The sequence below is a fragment of the Amphibalanus amphitrite genome, unplaced genomic scaffold (assembly GCF_019059575.1).
Source record: "Amphibalanus amphitrite isolate SeventyFive unplaced genomic scaffold, NRLGWU_Aamphi_draft 000001F_arrow, whole genome shotgun sequence".
Taxonomy (NCBI): Eukaryota; Metazoa; Arthropoda; class Thecostraca; order Balanomorpha; family Balanidae; genus Amphibalanus; species Amphibalanus amphitrite.
In genome coordinates, this window is record NW_024881499.1 from 1,323,860 (window position 1) to 1,343,245 (window position 19,386).

The 19,386-nt window shown below is 52.8% G+C and overlaps 1 protein-coding gene across 1 annotated transcript; it reads left to right on the forward strand.

The window, feature by feature from the left end:
* The first annotated feature begins 3,074 nt into the window (after positions 1-3,074).
* Positions 3,075-18,749, forward strand: LOC122384498 (protein FAM91A1-like). The gene is made up of 9 exons (XM_043372024.1): positions 3,075-3,210; positions 8,075-8,369; positions 8,691-9,670; positions 9,977-10,089; positions 10,605-10,771; positions 11,258-11,406; positions 11,998-12,671; positions 13,117-13,186; positions 17,880-18,749. Exons 1-9 carry the CDS (start codon positions 3,139-3,141, stop codon positions 17,979-17,981), a joined length of 2,622 nt encoding a protein of 873 aa, XP_043227959.1. The 5' UTR covers positions 3,075-3,138; the 3' UTR covers positions 17,982-18,749.
* Positions 18,750-19,386: the final 637 nt, after the last annotated feature.

Below are 19,386 nucleotides of genomic sequence, written 5' to 3' on the forward strand. Positions count from 1 at the left end.
TTTGATGACGTCACATGACCTTACAGCTGCCCAACAACAAAACAGGCCTCAAGATAGTGAAGGTTGATCGTATACGAAGTCATGTATGGCATACCTATGGGGCCATTCTGACGCGTTTTAGTGAAAAAAAAGGAGTTGATCCCCCCATTGACTTATAATAGGGAGGTCGAGAAATTGACCTGACTTAGATCATCGGTGACCTTGGGAGGTCATTTGGTCACCGAGGTCACCTGAGGTCATCATATTCGAAACGGCTGATGAAATGGCATACGCTGATTCGACTGGTGGTGTTTCCGTCGCGATCGGCCCCCAGTTCCTGAGTTATAGAATGGCTACATTAGGCGAAAACGTAAAGTAGACCTTTTGAGGTCACCGAGGTCACCTGAGGTCACCATATTCAAATCGGCTGATGAAATCGCATGCGCTGATTCGATTGGTGGTATTCTCTTCGCGATCGACCCAGTAGTTCCTGAGTTATATAATGGCTGCGATAGGCCACAACGGTCATGTGACCTCCCAAGGTCACCGAGGTCACCTAAGGTCACCATATTCGAATCGACTGATGAAATCGCATACGTTGATTCGACTGGTGGTGTTTTCTTCGCGATCGGCCCAGTAGTCCGAGTTATAGAATGACTGCAATAGGCGTCAATACGGAGTTGACCTCTTGAGGTCACCGAGGTCACCTGGGGTCACGATCTTCGAAACAGCTGATAAAATCGTACCCCGTGATTCCAGTAGTGTTTCGTTCGTTCCGGTCAGTCCAGTAGTTCCTGAGTTATAGAATTGCTGCAAGGGTGGCGGTCGAATAGTGTTGTCTAATTGACGGATGTAAAATATTTCAGCGGAGACAACTATGGCGCGCTTTCACCAACACTTATATTCATGTTATTGCGTTTGCTGCTTACGGAGATTTTTGTCTACAGAATGGTCATGAGGCATTTTTCATTAGCTACGTAAGCAAGTTTGAACTGAATAGAACGGAGAAAGCAGTTGGCGTCAATAGTCGCGTTTGCATAGCATTTTTGAATTTTGACGAGGTTCTAGCTCAAGTTCTAGCTCATTTATTTTGCGAAAGTTCGATGCACTGATCTTTGGATATTTATGGGATAATTTTGTAAATTGTAAAGCACCACTGGCATCTTCTGCAACATAACTGGCGGAGATATAAGCTTGCAACAATCCCTATGTAAACGGGGCTATATTGATGTGGTGGCGCTAGCAGAGCTAGTTAAATATCAATGCTGGATATAACCGACTGAATATCGATTTATTAATTTTTCTTTGAGTTCCATTTCACGTTTTCATGTCCATCTATTACCGAGTATATCAATAAGCACCATAGCTGTCTTACGTCGCCAGCTGCCCAGCCAGCTGATCTTAGGTACCTACCCAGTTGTTAGTAAGGCCCGCTCTGATGATCAAAAGCAATTTAATGGCATTGTTTTGGAGCACAAGTTTCACTGTATGTCAAGTTAGCAAAAATGCAGTTTGATCCCATTTGACCTTGGCTGACTAGACCCTAGCATTCTTGCAGCAACCGAACACACTAAGTCCTGTATTGTATAAACTGGGGGTGTACGACACAAAAACATTGAAATGGAGGGGATATCTCTTGTTCTTGTCCTTGTTGGATTAGAGCGCATAGCTCATATTTTCATAATTTGAGCTGCTCCCCTACTCCAAAAATCCTTTTGAAGATACCAGCATCTGAAGATGACCTCAGGCCAACCAATTTGGAAAAAAACTGGGATGCATGTTATGGTACTTGCAAGCTCACCACATGCTTTAAAGTTTAAATCTGTTGAATTGTGAAATTTTAATCTATGTGCATTGTGCCATGGTGCTCTTTATTTACAAAAAAAATACTTTGTCATTCCATTACCACTACCTTCATTATTCCAAGCTCACCCTAGCCTTGTATCGGTTTTAGTGACTTGAGACCAGTTTTACCAACAGAAAAATAGCCTCCTGCCTGAATTTTTTGCCTAAAGATCACCTCACATACGGAGTGTAAATGCAATGGGCACGTAAGCGGATAGGGCTTCACCATTTAAGCTCTGTATGTGACGCAGCCTTTAGGAAAAAAAAAATCCGGCAGGCAGCTTGTGGTGATTCAGAGACAATGCCTGATGCTAGGCTTTTATTAGCAACATCTGAAACACAAGGCACGGAGTGTAAGACACACATACGACATTCACCCCCTGTCAAAAAGAACATAACTTCTCCCTAGCGAATGCATAAAATGCAAATGAACCAAAGCGAATGATCCTAAAGCAACGCAATTTATATATATTGCGTTATATACAATTTATATATAATATTTCTGCCTTTTTGGGTGCGCTTTATCGGTTTTTCATGTTGCTAATAAAATTGTGGTGATTCAGAGACAATGCCTGATGCTAGGCTTTTATTAGCAACATCTGAAACACAAGGCACGGAGTGTAAGACACACATACGACACAGCTATTTTTCTGCTGGTAAAACTGGCCTCTGATGACCAGACATGTGTCCAGATCCCAGACAGTAAAACGCAAAATTTGAAATAGCCATAGGTGAACAGTCTTGAAGCATGGAATAATTGTGGTAATCATTGTTTTTAAAAATGCCCAAATGAACTAGCTTTTTGGCATTCCCTTAGCATTGACAGTTGATCCAGGATCATGGATCTGAGATGGATCTTATGGGTTTTAAACGGTAATCTTCTAAAGGAAGGCAGGAATGTTAGGTCATATGGAGGCTTTTGTAAGAAATGAAAACAATAATTCCATGCTTGAATGACATTAGTCTTATGATTATCTCAATTTTCATGTATGGTTGTCTGGGATCCATGTACGTCTGCTGGTGACATGACCTGAAATGACTGGGACTCTATATTATACGGGAATTTGCCAAAATGATGCTCCAAAGTGTATGCCAAATCATGCTTGGAACCTAGAGAAAAATGCTGGTGGTGGCAACTGGCAAGTAGCCTACATAAGAGCTCGGGTTCAGCATTATTTGTCTTTTTGTGGGTTAGTTTTTAACGAGTGTTAATGCCTGATCTTCACAGTCTGTCATTCATGTCATGGAATGCATTTATTTGTTTACTTTTTTCCAGGTGACCACTTTCTCCAGTGGTACCAACAATTTCGAACAATGGATGTTGAAATTGAAAAGCTAGTTCTTCAAAACTGCTCATGGGTTAGACTTCCTAATCACATCAAAGAGGTAAGTGGCTTATGATATGCTTTTCACATTACAAGGAATATATTTTGATATAGTGAACTTTCTGCTTCTGAGGGCCTCATGCACATCTCAGAGTACATCATGTTGATCTTATAGAGATCAGGAGGATTGCTTCTTGGTGAGCCCATGGGGATCAAGCCCAGTATCCCAAAGGATTTCCGGCGCTGATCCGATTCACTCTGGATCAGGTGCTCAGGTTATTCAGCAGCGTATTCGGCGTATTTCGTATAACACAAGAAAGAAAGAGTGTAGAATGTTCCGGCAAACAAGCAAGGAGCATGTCTGTAAGTCACTAGGAATGTCGACTACGGAGTTGGAGTCAGTAGCATTTCGGCGAGTTGACTCCGGCGCCGGCCTGGCCACAACTGTCGACTCTGATCGGGGCTGCGACTCCCGCTCCCTGTACAAAGCTGCTGAGTGCACGGCGGTGCGGCGCCGTCTTGGGACGGGCCCTTTCGTGTGCTGCAACTGAAGCGCGCCGCCACTCCCACTCCCCCTCGCCGTTTCGCCCCTGGTGGAGCTAGCGCGTCGCGGAAAAAACGAGCGTGTGCGCTGTTACGAGACGCAGAGATTTATACCCGATTTTAAGGTCCTAGGTCAACCGGTGACCTCTGAGGTCAGGTCAAGTGACCCAAAGTACGGTTCCGTTTTCGGTGAATAGCGTCACGAAAAACGGCCGCAGAGCCGCGATTTTGGCGGAATCCTGTTCGCCTCGCTCAGACGCGTCGAATGATATACTTTTTGTTTGGTTGAGGTCAACTTAGGGTGTTGATCTCGGGTCACGGTGAGGTCAGCGCCCCAGGTCACGAAATTGGTCAAAGGAGGTCATGTCGCATATCATTCGATTCGGCAGGTCTTCCTGAGTCCATTGGTGGCTTTCCCGACTCGTTAGCTCAATTTGATCGGGAGTTATTGACGAAAAACTAATATGACCCTAATGACGCCATAAATGACGTCACGCAGGGTCAACATGCGAAAAGTGACGCATCGAACCTCGCAAGGATTGCATGAAATCATGATTCTGTGTGCTTGAGATAGTGGGAGATCGTTCCCGGCGCCAGAATAGCAGTTTTCATTTTCCCCTTTGACTTATAATGGTGAGGTCACGAAAATGACCTGACCTCATATGACCTTGCTCTATAGCTCTATATGCTCTATAGCAGGCATATGCATGGATTCGAGTGATGGATCTATGATCTCAGTGGATCTCGAAGCAAACTGCAGGTTAGGATCTATGATCCCACCCGATCCTTCGTGAAAAAATTAAACTGGATCTATGATCTCATACACAGACTTCTGGTTGGGTTTGATCGCGTGCCCAACCTCTGAGGGTTATATGAACAGACTTCTCTATATATTTACAGTTATACACAGACTTCTCTATATATGTACAGACTTCTCTATATATTTGTAGCTAGAGAAGTCTATGTCTCATAGGATCTGACGATAAACCAATAACGTGGATCTATGATCTGAGTGTATCCCACCATGCACAACATTTGGAACGAGGTTTTCAAGTGTTTCTGAGTCAGTAAGTGCCACAAAACTATTGATTATGACGTGCAATCACATAATGTCTCTAAAACAGAGCGTTTGTGAGTTGCAACGAGTGATTTTCTGGGATTTCTGAGTTGACAAGAAGTAAATGAGAATCTATGACAGTGTACCAAAATCATATTTTTGCTTGGGTGTCAGAGGGGAAAATTGCTGACCAAAAAAAAGAAGGATGAGAGTGAAAAATTGTCGGTCAGGTAAGGCCCAAAAAGAGTGGGAAAATGATAAAAAACATTAATCTATCTACAATTGTGACAGATGTAAAACAACCATTCCCGCAATTGCTCCTTCTCGGTGGGATTGGGAGTGGAAAATTGGGCTTGAAAACTGGAGGTGAGAGTGGAAAATGATTTGCATTTGGATGTCGTTTCCCACCCACATCTACAAATTTTGGGACACTATTCTATGATCTCACTAGATCTCAAGCAAAAAATAATAGACTCGGATCTATGATCGCTGAGGATCTCTTGATAAATTGAAGTGCTGGATCTATGATCCTGACGGATCCGAGCTCAAGATCGGTGGGATCCGATCCCAGATCCGTTTTCTCGGATCCATGCACATTTCTGCTCTACAGGGTGTCCGGGAAGTCCTGGCGCTTTTCAACATTTTTAAAATAAATGCCTTTGGTCCATAGATATTCAACAATAAAAACAATGACCAGGAACACCAAGCCACATGCTTCTGCTCAGTGCCCATTCATTGTAACCACCGTCTGTGCCGACGACGGCCTCGACGCCAGGGCGGAAACGCCTGCGGGTTTTGATGATGCAGGGCATTTCCTGTCCTCCCATGCTGTCATGATGCGAGTCTTCAGCGACTCCAGGCTGGGGTGAGAGGTGGCCTAGAGCTTATTCTGCAAAACGCATAGCACCCCTTAGTCGAGCGGGCTAAGGCTGGGAGAGTACGGTGACCTACTCTCTTTTCAACACGGTGATCTGGTCCGCCGAGCTCCTCTGTCAGTTTGGTTTGGACGGCAGCGGCGTTGTTGGAGGGCGCTCCGTGCTGTTGAAGTGCGAAATGACTCTTAGGGCAAGTCGCCTTGATTCTCGTGCCCAGGAACCCCTCGTAGACCAGCCTGTCATTCATTTATTTGACTTTGACGAAGCTGATGGAACATTTGTGTCCATCAGACCCCAGATTTTCTTCCATTGCCGGTGAAGTGCTGTCTCAGTCTCAGCAGCTTTGGCATACCGTGGTCGTAACTGAGTGAGAATATTTTCTAAGAAATTTCCGATCCGGAATGCACCTTTGCCTGCTCAACCGTTCGCCGGAAAACGCCGCATCGCGCTATAACTCGCGCCTCGTTCAAGCCGCACCGGGCCCCCGCGCGCGGGCTCTCAGCGATAAGGTGCATCTTCGCCCTGCACATACCTACCTATTACTGAAAACGGTTTCAAAGTCATATTTACGCGACCCCTAGCTGAGCGGTGAACGAGGGGTCATATCTGTGGTGATTGGTTGAAAGTCCCATAATAGGTAACAGCGCGCGTTAGACGACGTCCAAAAGAGGCGCCAGGACTTTCCGGACACCCTGTATAGGTACTTGTTCATACCTACAGGGTGTCCCAGAATTACCCGGACATTTATTTTCTGGCTAAAAGTACGACTGCGCTCGCTTGTAATGATATACAAGCATCATACTTTTATAAGATATCCCTTAGCTATCGAGATTGGGGACTGTGTGCTTTTGGTGGCCGGTAACGACTCGAATCAATTATTATCCACAGTCAAGTAAGAGTAGTCCTTTTCCGTTTTCAGCTTAAGCCACTAAAAGGCAACCATGGTGAATCAACTCCCGTTCTCAACTTTGTAAACGGACTTTCGGCATGGTTTTTGCTGGAGAGCTTCAGCAGCTCATCTGCAAGCAGTTAGGATTGAGCAAAGCGCAATTATATCAGCTAACGAAGCCAGAGAGAGCAAGAGATAAACCTGATTGACAAGCTTGGGCTCGGCCAAAAAGGGCCATGCACCAGTTGTCAAACAAGTGGTTGCTTGTCATAGACAACAAACGTCACTGATCTAGCTAAAAACTAGCTAAACAATAGATCAGGATTATCTACAAAACATCAGTCTACTTTGCACCACTATCTTCGACAAAATTTTGGAATTTGGGGTCCTTCGCCAGAAAAATATGCGAAAACTACGGGAAAAGCAGCGCAAATCACTACAACTCATCCCAAAAACATAACATATACAACAAAACAGTATATTGAGGCTCACTTTGTGGTCTAACGAAGGTATTATGTCATTTGAACCGCCCGAAAAAGGCTTGTGTGAACGTCAGATGGCTACAACGCCCCAACAGCAGAGACGGCCAGACACCCGTCGAAAATCAAATTGTGAGACATTTTGAGCCACCGTGCACTCATTGGGCTTGATATGATGGCCCAAAGACAACCGTTAGCACAGGGTACTACTGCGGTAATATTCTACCAGTGCGAAAACTGGATGCCGTGAACCAAATGGCCATGAACGGGTTTGTTTTGGAAACCAAGTCTGTTGGAAGCCAAAGGTTGCGCAATGTTCAGACATGGAGCTTCTCCACTCCAGATGTAAAAAACGCAGCAAAAGTGGCTTAGGCAGAAATTTTTGTTTTGGGGGATAATACCTTATGGCCTTGGAACACTTTGATGTCAAGTTTATCTTATATGATTGTATTATCCTCCGGCAAGAGGTCAAAGAAAACAGGCCTACACCCAGTTTCGGGAGACCCGTAAAACAACTGAGACCAGCAATGGCTGGCATTTTCCATCATTGTCGGCTGATCTTGTAACAAGCGTATCTATTGCATGTGCTATTTCACAGCCACCGTAGTTGACTATATAGGACGGTAAAAAGAAAAAAGCGCAATCATGTTTGCCTTATTTTATACGCTAATTAACAATGTCCGGGTAATTATGGGACACCCTGTACAGAGCCCAGCTTCCGTTACCCAATCGCAAAACTCGATAGAACTATTTGATAGAACAGTGTCGATGTCGGACGAATTTTCAACTTTCCCATAGGCCATATAGCAAGACATGGCCCGCTCTGGTGGTCGGCTTCATACGCTGGAGACACTGGCAGTGACCGATTTCCTAGATCAAGCGGCCCCTTTTCAGCGTGGTACCTACATAACATATGTTTTCATTTGTAGATTGTGAACGGAAACGACCGTGAACTGTCAGCTCGTGACAGATCAGGGATATAAAGTTGGTGTGGATTTGTTCGCTGTTTTAATCGTAGTTCTGCCTAAACCATGCTCTAACGCCTAGCACTATTCTCTGTCCGCCTTGGTTTGTCTCGGCAGTACCTGGGCCAGTCCCAGAAGGAGTACGAGGCGCATGTGCTCGATGTGAGCATCAAGAACCAGCTGCGCCACCGCGGTAACCTGGTGCAGCGCGTGCACCGCGACGAGGCGTCCTACTACCGTCGGCTGGTCGAGTACAGCCGGCAGCAGCTGATGCTCTACCCGTACCACCTGGCCGACATTGTGGTGAAGGGCCTGCGCCTCAGTCCGTTCGAGTACTGCACCAGCGTGGTGCAGCTCATCATGGAGCAGGAGCGCAGCTACGACTCGCTGCCCAACTTCACCGCCGCCGACTGTGAGTGCTCCTGTACACGAGGGGGGGGGGTCACGTCTCGCTGCCCGACTTCACCGCCGCAATGCGGGTGCTCCGGGTACATTGGACAGTGGGGGTGGGTCCCGTCACGCGGCGCCCTTTATGATTGGCGGGGCGGTCATTGCCTGGGGATTTCAATGGTACCATTGGAACAATGAGTTTCGAGATGAAGAAATGACTAACCCAGTGGAGAGTGCGTTGTTTGCCATTTGCCGTTTGATGTGCCTGCCCGACCACGGACGGGAGGGGAGGAGGACACTGCCAGCCGGCCGCTGATGCACCGCCCGCTCCTCTGCTCACCAGGTCTGCGGCTGCTCGGCATCGGCCGTAACCAGTACATCGACCTGATGAACCAATGCCGCTCGGGCCTGAAGCAGCGGATCGCCTTCCGCAAGAAGTCTGTGCGGCCGCTGCTGCCGGCCAAGCCGGTGCCCGTGTTCATCGACCCGAGCTGGCGGGTGGACGTCGGGCTGGTGATGGAGGACGACGTGCGGAAGCTGTCGGCGGACGAGAAGGCGGCGGTGGACCTGCTGATCGACCAGCAGTCGCAGCCGGCCGGCCGCCTGGCCTACCACGTCGTCCACTCGCTCTACTCCAAGGGCCTGGTGTACGTGGACGTGCCGGTGGACGACGACGACCGGTTCTCGGTGCCGCCGCTCGAGGGGTTCGTCATGAACCGCGTGCTCGGCGACTACTTCGAGAAGCTGCTCTACAAGATATTCGTGTCGATCGACGAGGCCACGACGGTGGCCGAGCTGGCGTCCCTGCTGCAGATAGAGCTGCAGCTCGTCAAAAACGCCGTCTCCGTCTACTGGCGGCTCGGCTTCGCGCGCAGAAAGGGCGGCGGCCTGCCGGAGGCGGAGCTGCACCCGAGCTGGCGCTGCGTGGAGCGGCACGGCGGCGCGCCGGCCAGCACCATCCTGTCGCCGGCAGCGGCCGACGAGCGGGACGCCGCGCCGGCCGACCCGGTGGCCCGCGAGCTGCAGGAGGCGCTGCTGGCGCCGCCGACCGACGCCGACGCCGAGCCGCCGGCCGACGACGCGCGCCCGCAGACGCAGCGCGTCGGCTTCCTGTTCGACTCGACACTGACCGCCTTCCTGATGATGGGCAACCTGTCGCCGGGCCTGAAGAACCACGCCGTCACCATGTTCGAGGTGGGAAAGCTGCCCGACGAGTCGATCGACTCTCTGCTTACCGAGCTCGACAACATCTCGACAGAGGAGAGCGAGGGCGAGGCGGAGCGCTACTTCTTGCACGCGCTGGCGCTCAAAATCGTCATCCAGGTCAGTGAGGGAATATGTCTCTCAGTTGTTTTGGGAACCTTATCACTGGTCTAGAATGAGTTTCCCTTCTTCGGTTTAACCTGAAAAGTGGAAACCAAGCTATACACATTAAATGCGTAGTTTTTCAGGTCAGATTTCTTATCTCTGACCATGCTCGGTTCTTTCAAAGACTTATTTTTAAGATTAGGTCCTTATTTTACCGTGATGCCTTGCCGCGCACTGTCCGGTGCCCGCCGGCCCGTCCGCCGGCCGTGGCTGACGCGCTGCTGACCGGAGCCGGGTTCACGTGCCGCGTCCTCTGCACAGGCGCTGAGATCTGAGCAGCGCCTCCTGGGCCTGCCGCTCGACCTCGTCCGCTGCGAGAGTCTGCAGAGCCTGGACCCAGCCACCTGCGGCCGTCTGCTCACCAAAAACTACCGGCAAGTGCCCATCCCTCACACCCGGTCCCTGATCACCAAAAACTACCGGCAAGTGCCCATCCCCCACCCCCGGTCCCCCGGCCGGCCTGCTCACCAAAAACTACCGGCAAGTGCCCATCCCCCACCCCCGGTCCATGCTCACCAAAAACTACCGGCAAGTGCCCATCCCCCACCCCCGGTCCATGCTCACCAAAAACTACCGGCAAGTGCCCATCCCCCACCCCCGGTCCCCCGGCCTGCCCGCCTGCTCACCAAAAACTACCGGCAAGTGCCCATCCCCCACCCCCGGTCCCCCGGCCGGCCCGCCTCACTCACCTGAAACTAGTGCTACAGAGTGCTGGTGTACATGTTCCCGCTTTCGAAGGATATATTCGACCAGTTTCTGTGTGCTACAGTGTGTGGTTGGACCACTGTCTGTGTGATTGGACCACTGTCTGTGTGATCTGACCAGTGTCTATGCGCGGATCTGACCAATGCCTGTGCGCGGATCTGACCCGTGTCGCTGTGCGCCGCAGTGTGCTGGTGTCGATGTGCCCGCTGTCGATGGAGAGCCGCGCGCTGACGGCCGCCGAGCTGCCGGCCCATTTCGGCCCGGCGGCGGCCGAGGTGAACTCTGTCTGGCTGAAGCTCTACCTGTACCACCTGACCGGCTCCGGGCCGCCCTCCTTCTGCCTCACCAAAGGTGGGAACCGCTGCCTATACCGTTATCAGTGAATACAACAAACATACGGTGCTGAGCAAATAGTGTTCGCCTATATCGACACGCTGTTTGAGCGGAATGTCTGGGCGTGATCCTGTATTCTGGGGTGAGGGATACCCATGTCAGCGACATCTACAATGCCCGGCCTGTCTGTGTCGACTGCTCGGCTACCGTCGCCGCCCCTCGTCCGTCGGCGCCATGTGCCCCCGTGCTGTCCGTGTGTCCCCGCGCTGTCCGGGTGTCCCCGTGCTGTCCGTGTGTCCCCGTGCTGTCCGTGCTGTCCCCGTGCTGTCCGTGTGTCCCCGCGCTGTCCGGGTGTCCCCGTGCTGTCCGTGTGTCCCCGTGCTGTCCGTGCTGTCCCCGTGCTGTCCGTGCTGTCCCCGTGCTGTCCGGGTGTCCCGCCGGTGTGACCCGCTCTGTCCCGCCGGTGTGACCCAGTCCCGCCCTCACACCCCCGGCGTGGCGCAGGCAGCCGGCTGCGGCGCCTGCCGGCGGCGCTGGCCCCCTTCGACCGTCTGCTGGTGACCACCTGGGGCCACGACCCGGCCGTCATCTCTGTGAGCGGCGCGCTGATGACGCTCAACGAGGCTCTCTCCCACTCGGCCGTGCTGGTCCAGGTGAGCGGGCCGGGCCGGGGCCCGGGGCGGACTACCAAGCCTCCCCCCCCCCACCGGTGGCGGGGTTCTGGCATTCTTGAATGTGAGGATTCGAAAGAAATGTCACATCTTTAAGTCTCTCTCATAGCTGTTGAGTTCTCTATAATTTATGCGTTTTATATTATTCTAGTCACCGCAAAAGAAAGAAATTTGCGAGTTGGGTTTTGTGCTTTCTTTCTACACTGGCATCAGAAAGTTTTTCTTGGATGCTAGCCATAAGATGAACTTGTCATATTTGGCTTCATAATTTAAATGACCTTCACTGTTTTTTTTTTGTGCCGTTCAGTATACAGATATGCTTGCAAAGCCTTTGCCTTTGTGATTTGTCTGAGTGAATGAGCCTACAAAGCCAGGTTTGTTTGTTGTCCTATCCACCTTTCACCTGACTTATCTTACACCGTCCACTGATTCCCACTAGCCTCTGTGGCTCCCCAGAGTATGCCTAACTATGACCTGTTGAGTTCTTGGAGTTGTTCCATCGCGCCCGCTGAGCAGTAGGGTCTCGATACCTGCCCTCCCGAGTCGCTCCATCTCTCTCGCTCTCTGCGGCAGGGTCTCGGCTGGAGCGCCGAGGGCGAGCTGCGTCATGTGCCGTTCCCGCTGGAGCCGGCCGGACGGCCGCCGCCGGCCGTGGTCGCCACCCTCTGCCGACACCTGCCGCTCCAGAACAGCTGCGGCTTCGTCAAACTGCTCCGGCTGCGTCCGCCGCCCGCCGCCGCCCCCGCCCCCGCCTCCGCCGCCGCCGTGGTGGTGCCGTGGCGCGTCCCTCCGCCGGCCGACCTGCAGCCGCTGGCGCCGCCGGCCAGTGGGGGCGGCGAGGGCGCGACACGGGCCAGTGGTGGCGGCGAGGGCGCGGTAGCGGCCAGTGAGGGTGGCGAGGGCGCGACACCGGCCAGTGAGGGTGGCGAGGGCGCCCCACCAACCAGCGAGAGCGCGTCTGGCCCGGAAGACAGCCGGCTGGCGCCGTCTGACGAGCCCACGAACGGGCTGCGGGACGCGGAGGCGGCGCGTCTGCTGCGCTGGGAGGTGGACCACGCCTCCTCCGGACTGGCCTCGTCGGCCGGCTCGGAGGGCGGCTCGGAGGTGACGGCGGAGGCCGGAGCCGGGGACGAGGGCGACGACTGGCTGCTGCTCGACTGCTCGTTCGGCCTGCCGCTGTTCGACCTGGGCCTGTGCCGCACCGTCAGCGGCCGGCTGGTCGAGCACAACATGTTCAGCGAACAGAGGTGAGCCGCATCAGACCAACGGGGGAGAGGTAACTATGTGTGAGATGCGGTGAACGGGGGACTGAGGTATTGTGGGGTGAGCGGTGTACGGTACCAGCGGGCGTTCAGCTTTACACAGACTCCACTGACGTACGGCAGATGGCAGTGCTAGCCATTGATCGGCTGCCGGTGATCCGCTGAGGCCGGTAAGAGCCCTAACATTTCGATCACGAGCCATTGGACAATTAACATGTCGACAGTGCTTTGTCTGTGATGCTGATCGCCGTGCCCTCTCCACAGGATGAATACACCTGCCCGCTCCTTCTGCAGGAGTTAGTGTTATGAGGAACGACATGATTACGCAGTCGGCTGGGCGGACAGCGGGAATGCTCAGTTGGAGCCCGCTCCGCCCGCCCGGTCTGTTAGCCTGTCTGACGCGCCCCTGTGTGTCGCCTGTATGTTACAGTCTGCAGCGACTGACCGAGTTCAACAGGACGCTGGCGTCCGGACTGCTGGACTTCATGTGGCACCACGGGGTGAGTGTTCCTGCCAGCGGCCTCCGCCGAGCGCAGGGCTGTGTGTGCTCCGTAGTTTCCGCTCAGTCTCCGCAGAGTACATGGCTGTGTGTGCTCCGTAGTCCGTCATTGCCGCTCAGTCTCCGCACAATGCAGAGCTGAGTAGTGTGCGTGCTCCGTCTGATTGCCGCTCAGTCTCCGCAGAGTACATGGCTGTGTGAGCTCCGTCACTGCCACTGCTGGCCTGATTTCTGCTAGAAACGTATGTCTATATTCGCTTCATTACCTTCGTGAAGTTTGTTTTTGACAGCCATGTTCTGAAATGACCTGCTCTGACCTGAAATGACGACCTGATTATGACCTGATCTCTGACCTGCAATCTGGGGGTATTTTGCTGCTGTAAGCGCATATCGATTCCTACTCGGCATCCACTCTACATGTATCAATTTGCAGCCACCTCTATCCAGTTGCAGCATCCATTCGTTTGGGGTACCCACGTTGTGGTGACAGCTCCCGTCGATGAGTGGTAGCAGCGACTGCGCGTGACTGAGGTCAATGTACCCAGCGGCCTGCGCCTGGCGCGCGGTTCTTACGATAATCGGCCACCGTCGATCGGCTCGCTCCCTTGTATCCGCAGTATGAACTACGCCGCCATCATCGGCATCGTGTGATCATGGTACTTAAAAACGGCAGCGTTTATAGACCGTGGTTGGACATCGGGCGCTATTGCTGGTCGTTGTTTTCTGTTGGCGCGCCTAACTTCACTGTTTACCGTAGCCGTGTATTTCCCCGGCCTCGACGGCGGCTGTGTTCGCGGGTACAGGACGGTAGGACAGGACGGGACGCGCCGGGAGGAAGAACGAGACGCGCTGGGGAAGGACGCAGACGGTGGGCAGTGGAGGGAGAAGGGACAGACTGGCGCCAGCCTCTATCTCTGTCGTGTGGTGCGTCTGCACTGCCGGGTGGACTCCCTGGTGGCCTGCTCCGATGTGGTCGTCGGATGGCCCGCCTGTTTGTAAGGCGGCTCTAGGGTGGACACCGTTCCGTCGTTTCCATCCTCAGGGCAATCCAGTCCTTTCCGACTCCCCAACCTTGTGTTCCGGGCTAGACGGACAAATTTATCCCATGCGGGAAGCTCCCATGGGAGCAAGCCCGCAGTCGGGTGCAGTGAGTGTTTTGGGGGCTGGTCGGCCTGCCCTGTTGGAGGGGCACAACTCACTAGGGTGCCTGCGCAGACCAATGTCTCCCCCTCCCCCGCCCCAATTCATGTTATCCTTTTGATCAATTGGGCTGGCTGAACGCACAACAATTGGTTTCACTCCACGTTGTCTGCGCTGTCGGGAAGGTTGTTACCTACCTCCGGAGTGTCTGAGAGCATTACTCAAACGATCGGCCCGCCTGCCAACCAAGTGCGCGCTTGGCCCCACATTCCCATCGGCGCTTTCTGCTAGCCCCTGTGCTGGACTGAGTACTGTCTGCTGTCTGAGTGTGTCTGAGTCGCGTCCGAGTCGTGTCTGAGTCGTGAGTCGGCCTTAGACGCAGTCGTGCACTTCATTGATGTCACTCGTCCCCACATTGTTTTGTCATATTTTCCGTACTTGTGGGCATGACTTGAGTCGCATTAGCTCATTTGCTGGTCTCGAGTCCCCATCCGGTGCCGTCAAGGCAGGACATTTCAAGTTGTCACATGCCGTGTTGACGTAATATAACCGTAGATATATATTGAAATAGTATCAGATAAATTCTAGTACTGCGTGACGTGACGTTTTTCCCTTACGGACCGGAACACAGCGACATTTAGTTCGGTACACGGGATTTTTCCGCGCTGCCGTTACGTTGACGGAGGTTTGATACCGCTGATGTAAGCCTCCTGCGATCGGCCGGCCATTTATCGTCCGTTCAGTCCCCGCTTTGTGTGCCGCCGCTCGTGACCGCAGTCGGCTGGCCAGGAAGTGAGACACTCCGGCCCGAGTGACACACTCCGGCCCGTCCCGTGACCGGACCGGGCGGCGCAGACAGCGCACGAGCGGCTGTCTACATCAGGACCAAAGCGAGGTTCAGCAGTAACTCAGACATCCTCTAACCAACCCCCATTTTAAAACTGCTCCGGTCACTCCTGTGGTCACTCCTCCAGCTCTTCTTCCCAGCTGTCCGCAAAGCCCCTCCGGCCTTCTATCAAACCTGTGATGGCTTTTTGTAGTGCACTGAAATAGTCAGAAACACCATACAATGGTGGCTGGTCCGCGTAATGCAAACCTCATTGTTTATCAAATGACATTCGAGAAGCGTTTGAAAATAAAACGTCAGTGACGGATCAAAAAGGTTCTGTTTTATGCTGAAAATAATGTAAAATTTTCCCGCTAGCTGGAAAACTAAGGTAAAAATATTTTCTCTCAAAATATTTGGTGCGACATTAACGGTCTACGGTGCCGCTTCCGAGCAGACGATTTCCTCCGAGAAGTATAAAATGTTACCGTAACGGTCAGAAAACAACGCTCATCCGCCTCCTCAGAAATTCTCTCAGGTTTGCTCGGAGGAGTCACGGGAACAGACCCACACATCTTGACCGAGCTGAAATCTGATAAACTGGCTGGCAACGTCTACAACAACTGGGATCAGGGAACGAACAACACACAGACACTCGGTTTGCCTTACGCCCCTCTCAAGGGGTGCGTGCCCAGGGCTGCGGAGTCGGTGGACTTTTTGGGGACTCCTACTCCAACTCTGACCCCGGCCTCAAAAATCGACTCCGACTCCGACTTCAGCTCCGACTCCGGACGTTACTGTTGGAGTCCATATCATAAGAGGAAAGTTCATGTCGGAGATCTTGCTTGAACCGGCCCCTAGCGCCTTTCACAGCCTTCCATACTCGTACATTCCAAATTTACCTTTAAAATAGCATGCAGAACTAGAAGCAGACTCTGTCGCAGCCGCGGTCTTCTTATTTTTGTGTTGTTGTTTTTTTTTAAGGTATGACCGAAACGGAAGTATGACCTTAGCTTCGACAAAATATGGTGTGGAAAGGTCAATGGGCGTGATGTTATGTTGTTAAACAAGGAGTTATAGGGCATGTCTTTGGACCATGCAGTGTTAAGTGCGGCAGTCTGTAAGATTATGGCTATTTCGACTCCGACCTCGGCCAGAACTGTCGGCTCCGATCGACCCTGGCTCCGACTCCGCAGCGCTGTTCGTGCCGATACGAAGTTCGGGCTTTTTTCAGCTGAAAGCGTGACGGATGCTCGTGCGCACTGCGTACCTGGTGCTTACAGTACACGGGATGGTATATACCGTCAGGTGAACAGCCTCGGAGCTCCAGTTGGTTTGTAGACGGGTTAGTTGTTCTACGATATTGCCTAATATTGCCTAACCTCAGTCTTTATCATTTATTAAAGCCAGCAGCCGAAAACATGTGGTTGCCCCGGAAGCGGCGCTGTGCGGCCGTATGTCTACATATGTGCCGGTGGTGTCGGAGGCAGCGGGCGCGACTGCGACGCTGCGCCATTTCCGCCCTGTGACCGGGCCGCGGCGCCGGCGGCTCCGACTTCCTGGTCGGTGCCCGCCGGCGCACCGTCCGCTCGTCTGTGGACAGTGGACACCCGCTATCCCACCGTCCGCTCGGCTCCAGACACTGTCTGCTCAGCTCCGGACATGCTGTCCGCTCGGCTGAGGACACTGCCCGCTCGGCTGAGGACACTGCCCGCTCGGCTGCGCTGTCCGCTCGGCTGTGAACACTGTCCGCTCAGTTCCGGACACTGTCCGCTCAGTTCCGGACACTGTCCGCTCGGCTGTGGACACTGTCCGCTCAGTTCCGGACACCCGCGGCCGTGCTGTCCGCTCGTCTGCGGACACCCGCCGCCGCGGCCCGCGCTGCCCGCTCTGCGGCCGTGGCTGTCCCGCTCTCCAGACCACGCGGCTCCCTGAAGCGGGGTATGGCGCCGACTCCGGGAATCGGGTGCCGCGTCTGATGCCGGTCTTCTGGAATAGATGCTGGGTTTTTCACCGGACGACAAGTTCTGATCCTCCCGCCGGGCATTCTGCGATGTTTGATGCGTGTTTCCCATCTTGTCTAGCTTGGCTTCCTCAGTCTTGCCTTTGTCTGTTTTGTTGTTCCCAGCAGCACACCGTTCAGCCTCCCTATCTCGGTATCCTCCCGTAGCTCCGTTATGGATATCATTGAGAGCCCGAAACAGTGACTGCTTTGGATAACGAAGCAACTCGTTTTGAATTTTTGTGTTTTGATGTGTTGGCATTCGAAATTAGTTTGGGGATAAGCGCATAACGGACATATTTATGCGTTGTTTGCGTGTTTAATGAGTTCTGTCTCTGTGTGTGGTGGGCCCGGAGCTGCCGCTGTCAGCTGTTAGCACCGTTTCGTCAGTTCCATCCTCAAGAACATTCAAATCCTTCTTATCCACACCTCAACCCCCTGTTCCGGGCTGGACGGGCAACTTTATTCCATGCGAGAATGCCCGTAAGAGCACAACCGTAGCCGGGTGCGGTGAGTGCTTGGGGGCTGGTCGGCCTGTCCTCTGGACGGGCTCAGCCCCGGCGACTCACCAGGGTGCTCGCCCATACTAATGTCTCCCCCTAATTTCTATCATCCTCCCGGCTCTGAAATTGTTTCATTGGACGGAAAGGGCCTAACTGAACAAAACAAAACAAAAGTCGCTGTTGGCGGTGGGCTGAGCTGACTGGTTGCCCGTGTGCCCGCCAGGCGGCAGCAGGGTCGCCCACCAGCTGCGCCGCAGGGGTGCGCCTGCCCACCAAGTGCCTCGCCTTCCTCGACGGACGGCTGACCACGTGGCCCATCACGTGATGTGGTGTGTGACCCGACCCGACCTGACACCGGACCTGACACCGGCCGGCCGGCACGGCCATCTATGCAACGGTCCGCCCGCCGCCATAGGCCAGTGATGACGCCATGTAGGGTCGTGGCCTTGGAAATCGACCCCAGGTGGGTGGACTCGTGATGCCATATGTGACCAACCACTGCACTACTAGGAATCTGTCCGCTCTCCACAGCGAAGACATTCCGTCAAAAATGTGATTGTGCTGCTATGATACTATGACTAATATCTTTATGTTTTTAGTCAGTGGAATGTTTTATTTTTAGTGTTTATTGTATTCGGGCATTCTTATATATCACAATTGCTATACTTTTGTTGGGCAATGTCTTATTTTCAGCTTTGCGTCGTTGTGTCTACGTTGCATTTTCTGCGAGCAACAGCTAACCGAGTCGATTATTTCATGTTGATGTGTAAGTTTGTGGGTATCATGATTAACCTGTATCGTATGTTAGATTCCAATGTGTCGTCCTAAACTTCGTTCTGTGGGAACACAAAGTAACACATACCTATACGTCATTCCATTATTCACTTTTTGGTGAGTGCTCAGAAAATTGTTCTTATCTATTAAAGTTGTATCGGCTCGTACAGTCCCTGTGATCTGGGTGGGAGGGGTGGAAGGCGGCCCTGTAATTGCAATGAGGTTCCGCTCTCACTCAATGTTATTCTAATCATCGTTTGTCAACAAATGAGTATAAGCTATGTATAATACAGAGTATATTGTGATATTATGCGGACTTGCTGTTGAGTTTGGACAATGGACAAGCTGTTTTGTCGAAAGCCAGTTCCGGGGACTTTGGATAATGTCATATGTGCCTGCCTCCGCGTCGATTACGTAGAAGATTTCTCGGCATAAAGGTTGGAGAGACGGTTTGGGCTGGAACCGCTGCTGCTTTGTAATGACATTACAAAAATATGCTAACCACGAATAGACTGGCAACGGTAAGTAAAGTCTGACCTTTGAAGCTTCTACCGGTGAAACCGATCGTGAGTGAGAACACCGCTGCTGACTGACCGTGACAGGCTTCAGTGCAGATCAGGTGCGCTGTCCAGAGGTGCCCCTGTCTGCCCAGCGATGTCCCTGTCCGTCCAGCGATATCCCTATCCGCTCAGCGGTGTCCCCAGCGGTGCCCCTGTCTGTCCCTGTCTGCCCAGCGGTGTCCCTGTTTGTCCCTGTCTGCCCAGCGGTGCCCCCAGCGGTGTCCCTGTCTGCCCAGCGGTGTCCCCAGCGGTGTCCCTGTCTGCCCAGCGGTGTCCCCACTCCCCAGTGTCCCTATCTGCCCAGCGGTGTCCCCAGCGGTGTCCCTGTCTGCCCAGCGGTGTCCCTGTCTGTCCAGCGGTGTCCCCAGCGGTGTCCCTGTCTGTCCAGCGGTGTCC